This window comes from Saccostrea echinata, unplaced genomic scaffold, assembly GCF_033153115.1.
Source record: "Saccostrea echinata isolate AGI-Se365-2 ecotype Australia unplaced genomic scaffold, CSIRO_AGI_Sech_v1 ptg000045l, whole genome shotgun sequence".
In the NCBI taxonomy this organism is placed as follows: Eukaryota; Metazoa; Mollusca; class Bivalvia; order Ostreida; family Ostreidae; genus Saccostrea; species Saccostrea echinata.
Window position 1 is genome coordinate 3,957,817 of NW_026889794.1, and position 8,646 is coordinate 3,966,462.

Consider the following 8,646-nt stretch of genomic DNA (forward strand, 5'->3'; position numbering starts at 1 on the left):
CGAATTTATAAAAGAAACTTTAAAAAAGTAAAATACTTTTAGGGGGTGTCTTTAAATCTTTCAACAATACATTTACATCAATGAAAGCATTACGATACGATGTTTGACTCACAGTGACAACATAATTCTAGAGATGTGGTTCTGAAGTATAAACACATATATTTATAATAAATTTTTAATTTTTAAATAATATTTAAATAATTTATCTCGAATTTTCAGATATCTGTTTTTTCTCTGTCCCATCAAGTTTGAGATAAGGAGGTTTGACTGTATATTATTATGTATTGCTGAGCATTTATTTCTAAAGGTAGCTCATCAAATCTGGAATATTCTAAGTATCTTTATTTACTTCCAAAAGTTATGATAAACAGAAAAAAAAATGTTTGAATTCAATTAGAAAATTGGGCTTAGCGGAGTATCAACCAATATATAACACAAAAGGAATAACTCCTATGTTTATTGGTGTGGTTTACTGAATGTTCAGAAAGATATTTCACAGCATTGCTTTCTTATGTGTCCTTGAAAAATCTACATTGATAAGATTTTGTGCTTTATTCATCAGCACATTGCCCCTAGCTACCGTGGTAATGCCAATGAACGTTTCCTTCCTCCTCCACAAGAGAGTTCAGTTAAGTAATAACGATATCAAGTAGTGAATGTGACAAAAATCTTAAAACTATAAATAGTAAATAAATTAAATCCTGTGAACCCTAATCTCTGTAGAGTAACATTCTTGTGGCACAACTACGCCCCACAAAGCTGGAATATTTCCTCACGACTTTGTCATGGGAGGTCTGCTTCTTAGGGTTGAGTAATTTATACTGTTCATATGTCATTGCCATTCTCCTGTGGAGAATCATCACTTTATCTAGATCCACCTTCCCTTCCTCATCCTCTGAAATAATAATTTGATGGTTTTTGAATTAAAATAAATAAATTAAGTGAACACCAGCTAAATATGCATGCATAGATGCATGTTATATGATATGTTTAATTAACAGAAAAACATATTCTGAAAAAATTTATATGCAGTGTAGCATTTTTAGGGTGTACATTATGACCATTTCTAATATATGTGATATATTTCATATGAGCACTGATAGTAAACATTATTAGTTATCCAGGTCCAATCAAGGATGTACGGGGATTTACCTCGGGTTTTATTCCATTCACCCTAAGGCTGAAAGATGTATGGAATAAAACCCGGGGTAAATCCCCATACATCTTTGATTGGACGTGGATAACAAATTTATTTCCTATGTACCCAAATAAATTCTTTGTAAACAAGTCCAATCAACTGTGTTTCAAGCTATCAATAAGATTTACTACGTCCTACATTGCATCATGATGTCATAATATTTGCTTTTTATCACAGAGAAACTATGCATTGTGACATAACATTTTTTACTCCTGGCTCAACTTGGGTGTATGGAAATTTACACCCGACTTTGTAACCAATCAAAGCTTGTGTTACAAGCCACATAGGAAATAATGATATCTACAGAAGTTTCAGGGACTGAATACGAGTAATCCCAGATCAGATAACAGGTTATTTAAGGTTCATTGCCCCTCTGATAAGAGAAATAACTCTCACTGGGATAAATCACTATTATTTCTTAATGAAATTATCAAGTTAATTAAAAGGTCTTGTATGTCAAATTTTTCCCTGAAAGATATTTTGAAATTATATGCATTTTAATCATAAGTTTAACTTTAATCAAAGTTTAAAATCAAAAGCAAAATTTTATACAAGTGAAAAGAGGGATAATGAACCTTAAGCTCAAACATCAAAATCAAGCTGAAAACTTATGACATCAATATAGACAAAAATAAACTACTGATGTAGATCACCAAAATTTTGCGACACCTTGTTTTCGCCAGATAGTAATATTGAATTTATAAGCGAGACAAAATTTTCATGAATTCTGGTAATTGTTCTACATATAATCTTTACTAATACAATTACATGTATGTGCAAGAATTTTTTTTTTCGCAAATGTAATTACACGAAAAGTGATTTACAGTACCTACCTTTATCAGGGTCAGCAAACCTGGAGTACCTGTTTTTATCCAGTTTTGGGGCACACTCCTCAATAGGGTGCCAGGAATAAACCTCAGGACAGAGTAAATAGGATGGATAATACTGTCCCTAAAAAATATATATATAAACCTTAAAAAATAAGATTTTACCAAAAAGAACTAAAATAATTCAAGTATTTCAGAAAAAGTTGTATACAGTATATAAAAGATGATATATTAGGATATGTCTTTTTTTTGCAAATTCTACAAGAACTCAAAAAAAAAAAAAATACTTGACAAAGCACAGGGTCATTTGCATGATTTAGAGGTCATTCAAGTTCATGTGCTCAGGCTTGTTGTGTGAATAAAGAAGAGCTCTCGAATGATTTTACCTTGTATCTCATCTTAGGACAGGAGTGGATGTAGTATCCCATGTAGTAATAAGTAAGGTCTGGGTCTTTCTTGTTCAACTCACGAACAAATGCAATCTCCCTGGAAAACATATTAGAGAAATGATGATTATACGTAAGTATTTCCAAAAAATTATAAATGAGTGAAAATTTTTTTGTTTTATGATAAAACTTAAATCAAAACTTCTACCAAAAAATTTGAATGAGTTATATGAGTACGGTGGGTACTTAACTCATTTGAGGGGTACTTTCATTGTATCTACTGGTAACTCACTTGAGAGCTGAGTTTGATAAGTACTTTCTAACAACACACCTGAGAGCAGAGTAGGTACCCAGGCTGAGGAAGTCATAGTCTGGGTGGTAGTAGAGGTACACAGAGGATACACAGTTTGGGAGGATATCAATGACCCCCACAGCTATAATCTGTCCGTCCAGCCAATACTGCTGATGAAATGATCCATAACCCATAGGAAGCCTTCCTTCCTTATATTCTTCCTACAAAAAGGCATTTTTGTTTTGTATTTTAAGTCACCTTAAGATTTTTTTCATAAATGTGTATAAAATGCTATTAACTTTTGAATTCTTGCATTAGCTTTAATAACTTAAGAGTTGAATTACAATCAAAGCTAATTATCTCAAACTTGATGGGACCGAGGAATATACTCGAGATATCCTAGGATTTGAGGGTAAAATACTTAAAGAATAAGTGGCTGGGACTTCCAAATCCACAGTTTTTGAGATATTGGTGTTCCAGACACCAAAGTTCAACTGTACAAGAAAATTCTTCACCTTTCAGTGTAATTCAATCATTGTAAAAACAAGAAATAAAATCTTATCTCAGTTGATACACAAGTATCTGATAATTTTTTATTAAAAAGGATAAATTTTGCCCCCTCCTCTCTGTCTACCTCCAGGGGTCCCTCACACAGGAACTGATCAAACTGTCCCTCCGAACAATCACATTCATCTTCATGATGGATCCCCATCTGGTACCTCTTGAACACCCCATGGGACTCTCTGTAAGTGTCCTCAAACTCAGAAGATGGAGGATTAACCCTGACCAATTTTACCTGAAATGTGAAGTGATGTCCAATAAGGCATTTACCTGTAGTGGAGAATTACACAGAAATCTGGTGTACTGGGCCACACTGGGTTTTTCAGGAGGGTCGTTGTGAATTTTCATTTGATAGGAATGATAAACTGAGTGGGCATGGTCAAAGGATTGTGAAAATTCTGGACTGCGGGGCTCAGACCTAACCAGGCGAATCTGCAAATATAGTTACAAGGTCTCAGAATTTACATGTACATTTACTGATTAAGAATACTTGAAGGGTAAGATGTGATTTGTATGAATTCTGATGAAGGCATGCAAATTTGACCAAAAGACAGATTTTCCAGATTTTTTTTCTCTGTTTTCTTTTTTAACTCAATGCTAAATTTAATTGATTTATCAAACAGATTTGCAGTACAATTCTCCCAAAAAATAATAAAAATATAAACCCAGCACTCTAAATATTTGTTTTGATATAGGGGTTTCATTATATAGCTGTAATAATGTAGCCCTCTCCAATTTCTCCAATTTTTTATCTTACATTTTCTTTTTAAAAAAATGGAGATTGCTACATTACAGCAGCTATAGGGTTTCATACATTAAGTATACAAAACAAATTTTTAGGATCCAAAATATATGATTTCCCTTGAGATATACAAGATTCTGTCAAATAATACTACAGAAAAAATGATGAGGTATCTGTGAGACTAATGGAAGTGCTATCTGAAAGTATTTCAACAATAATAAGACTTTTCCTTTGATAATTCAGCTTTTGTGCCAATTTTAATTTAATTATTTTTTAAATTTGTAGAAAGATAAAAAAGTGAAGAAGCATTGCACGGTGATCTAGATTTGAATTAAAAAATATCCACAGTTGAAGACATAATATTTAAAACTGAGTCTGTAGCAGTGTGTGCCAAAAGGACAAGCCCAGTGCCCGAACACTCTAGTTAAAATTTGCCAATCGGGCTTGTAGAATTTTTAGTAAAAGAATTCTACTTTTTTCCTCAGTATTGTTATAAAATGTTAATAAGCATTTTTGTACCCCCAAAAAATTATCTAATATATTTACCACCTTCTCTATGATTTTTATGTTCCTGTTGATTTCTTGCTCTTCATGCTTCGTTTTGATTAATTATAATTCATGAAATTGAACGCGTATTCGAATTAGGAAGAAGTTTTTTTTTTTTGATAAATTGACTCAAAGACCTTCACTGAAGTTAAGAAAAGGTATAAATTAAAACATAAATTAAATCTAAAGGACTGAAATAAAATAAATTGTGTCATTTTACTTTTCACACTTTTGGGGAGGCTAGAGCTACTAAAAAATGATTTGGGTTAGTAAATTTTTCCCATATCTAGCCCCACTGGAGTAGTGCTGAAAAAAGTTTTTGGCACACTCTGCACTAGGTAGGCTGTATAAATCTTTTAACAAGCTAACCTCAAATTTATGAGCACAGCTCTCTGCCTGGTCTGGTTCATTCAGTAGATCTTCTAGAGTTTTCTCCCCTGAGTTCTAAAAGTAAAAAAATGTAACATTCTTATGAACAGAATTTGTTTGTTCAGCAGAAAGCCCTATTTCATATGATATAAGTTTTCATTTTAAAAATTATGTCAATTTAAAATTTATAGTTGTGTTCCAAGAATTACTTTGCAAGCTTAACCTGATGTTAATGATTTCTCTTTTTTTCTGAATTCTAACTTTAATGAGTTAAAAAAAAAATCTATAACAGTTAACTGCTTGAATATAAACTTTTGCTGAAAAAATGAAAATCTTTTGACTTTTATGCCTCAGGTACTGTATATAGAGTTTACATATTACTTTCTATTTTGTGTGTTTTTGTGATCTTACTTTTATTTATTTATTTATTTATTATTTACTTATTTATTTATTTAGTTTTGATCTGTGATCTTACTTTCTGTTTTTGTAATTTTTGTGAAGGCTGTTTATCTAGTTGTGGGTTTTCACTTTGTTTTGACAGTTTTCTTTCCTTCCTGAGTTCCTTAGCTTTCTTACATTTGGGTTTGTTAGGATCAGCACCAAGTCCTTGTGAACACAATAAAATACATGTAACATATTAGTTTTAGCCAGATTTCTGTCCCTTGACACAGTTTTCAAAAAAAAAAAATCAACTTTAATCACAACACTAGCCTCACTTGTGAAAAATCTGAAGTTTTACAAAAATAGTTTAACATAAGACAATGCTCAAATAGGCAAAAGGAAGAGAAAATACTTCATATAATAATCAAAGAATTTTAAAAACAAAAGATTACAGATTAAAATTAAAATGCTTCATATTATATGTGTCTTTTTTTGTGTCATACACAATAGGTTTTTTATACCTGGCTTTGGTGTTGCTTTATCCTGTTTTGTCTGTGTTTCCTCCTTGCCTTTATCTGTATCCTTCACTTTTTCTATGTCTGAAGAATCTTTAGAGCCACTTTGTTCTTTCTTACTCTCATTCTCTGTCCCTCCCCCTTTTAAAATCCCTCCCTCTGTTTCCTCCATGCCCCCCTCTTCTGATTCATGCTCCCCTCTTTTCTTCCCATGGATGATGAATTTGTTGAACTGTTTGATGATTTTCTTATGTGATTTAGACATTTTGAAATTGAGGGCTTCCATTTTAATCGTGTAATGGGGACAGCATGTTGTGTCCATTTTGGGTTTGTAGCAGTACTTCCCACTCCTAAAAACAAACAAGACTGTGTAAATTTGTGGACAAAAATGACAATAATTTTCCTTCTCTTGCTCAATCTTTATTAATCTTTTCTCTGACATCTCTTCCCCGTTTTTCTCTTTTATCCTCATCAAGTCTTTCTTTGCCCATCTACAACCTGTTTATTATGTCCCCTTCTTTCCACCCCCTAATCCCCCCCCCCCCCATCCATACCTCCTCCAGCCTCTGTCTATTAGGTCCTGATAATCTTGCACTGTCAGAATGTGAGACCACATTCCTGTAATAAAAAGGCAAACAATAAATTTTTAATCAAAATAACCTGAAGTAGGACAATTCAACCAGCCTAGAAAAGCTGGAAGATGGGGGTAAATAAGGAAAATAAGGAGGTTAAGCAACTCATATTTTCAAATACATGTATATTTCTAGCTCAATTTTACTAGTTTTTTTCTCTCTCTCTTGTTTTGAATAACATCTCAATAGCAGCATCAATCAAGAAACTTAAAGAACATGAGTATAAACATGGACTACCTTTATGTACCTAATCAGGCAGTGTCAGTTTCAAGAAAAGCAATGTAATTGTTTATGTATATTGTTAGTAATTATAAGCATAAATAAACTATTTTCCTCAATGATACCTAATTAAGAGCTTTATAAAGTAAGGTGAATTATGAAGTTTCCTGAATTATCATGTTATACAATGTAAGATTATTTTCAATCTCTAAAAAAAAAAAAAAAAAAAAAAGATTCTATGATTTTCAAGATTTATCATGATTTTTTTTTTCTCTTAAGAACAAGATTAGTCAACACACTTAAGTTAAAGAAAATGAAAATGAGTTTATTGGCTGTGTGTTTTAAATCCTGTTTAATTATATACATATCTGCTGTCCACCAAAAAATGTCTATTACTATAAAATTATTCGCTTGTGAAATAAGACTGTGAAAAACACAGATATTTCTCGCATGTGGAAAAAAGTCTGTTTAGGTTAATATGTCAATGCTAATTGTAAGACATAAAATCAAATTGAGAAAGTGTACACAGATTATTAGTACTTGGCTTCCTGAATCTTTTCTCCAAAAGAAATGATCATTATTGTTTCAAATTAGTATTGCATTATATTATATTATTTACTTTCATTGCTTTCTCAGAATATTTTAACAGTAACTCACTTCAACAAGGAAACTTTATATTAATATTTCACTTAAGATAAATATATAGTTACAAGGAAATTATAACTCAGTTTCTCATACTTTCTCTTGAAAGTTTTTTTTTTTCCAAGTGATATCCTGAGTATAATATTTTTACAGTGTGACTGCATGTTTGGGTGAGCGCAGATTAACATAGTTAAGTTTCACTTGCAACTTTGATCCGACTCTTTAAATTTCAATCTGCATGTGACACAGTCTAAACTGTACATCATATATGATGTCGTATGAAAGTTGCATGTCTGTAACAGAGTCTATATAAATAGGCCAAGTGCCATATTTTAACAAAAGGTATTATAGAGTAGATGCAACTGTTTTTTTTTTTTGTTTCTTTTAAGCTAGCTCCCTGCATAAATTAAATCTTTACCAAACCGGGGGACTGTTTTATTCGCCATTATCACATGGAATCCTGGAAGCAAAGGAATTCTGGGAAGGTTGCACAGGATAATTTGCCTGACAAATATACAGATTTCATTCTGAATTTCCTCTTTTCTTATACGTTAGTCTATTGAGTTGCGCTTGCTATAATGTAGTATAAAAATGTACAGAGTAAGAATAAAGTTAAACTAATTGGCACAAAGACTTTAATTTACTGTAAAATCACTTACTTTCGTGAGGTAAATTTTTTGTAGTTTGAAGAGTGACATTCAACGACACATGGGATTCACTTTACATAAACAATAGAAATTTTCAAAAAAGATGAATAGCAGTTATTTGACTTTGTTAATTTACATAAAATGTGTGTGCTTCCCAACTTCCCAGGAGGCCTATTGATTTCATTGACTGGAAGATCTTATATTAGGTAAGTCACTCACTATATATACATAGTGCAAAAAAAGTTTTGGTATGGCTGTTTGCTTACAAAATATTGGTTTAAACGGACTCTACTCAATTATTACACATTTCCCTGCATCAACCTCTGATCAATCCATTCCACCCAGCAAATTACCCAGAGCCAAATTATACATGGCTTATCTCTTGACATTGTTTGGGTTAGCAACTGACAACAAGATGATGAGAGGATTTTTAAAAAAAAAAATCCTATAAAATAATTTTTAGAAAATATTTGTTTTTACCATCAGAAACATTTGTATTGGTACTTTTACAGTAACCACAGCGGTGTCCAGGACGATCTCCGCCTCCATACCACTCTACAATCCCTGGTCCGACCGAATCTGCCATTATTGTGAAATTGTACTTTCAGTTTACACCGGACCCAGTTTACACTCATTCTCCGCGGACTTATAAAATATAATAAAAACAAAAGTTTTTAAAAATTGCAAAT

At 32.1% G+C, this 8,646-nt stretch overlaps 1 protein-coding gene across 1 annotated transcript; it reads right to left on the reverse strand.

Moving 5' to 3' along the window:
* Positions 1-443: 443 nt before the first annotated feature.
* Positions 444-8,552, reverse strand: LOC133201797 (arginyl-tRNA--protein transferase 1-like). Its single transcript, XM_061337604.1, has 10 exons — positions 8,438-8,552; positions 6,372-6,435; positions 5,824-6,167; positions 5,397-5,527; positions 4,922-4,996; positions 3,338-3,499; positions 2,743-2,924; positions 2,412-2,511; positions 2,032-2,149; positions 444-895 (listed from the first exon to the last, which is right to left on the reverse strand). Exons 1-10 carry the CDS (start codon positions 8,541-8,543, stop codon positions 711-713), a joined length of 1,467 nt encoding a protein of 488 aa, XP_061193588.1. The 5' UTR covers positions 8,544-8,552; the 3' UTR covers positions 444-710.
* Between the last annotated feature and the right edge of the window lie 94 nt (positions 8,553-8,646).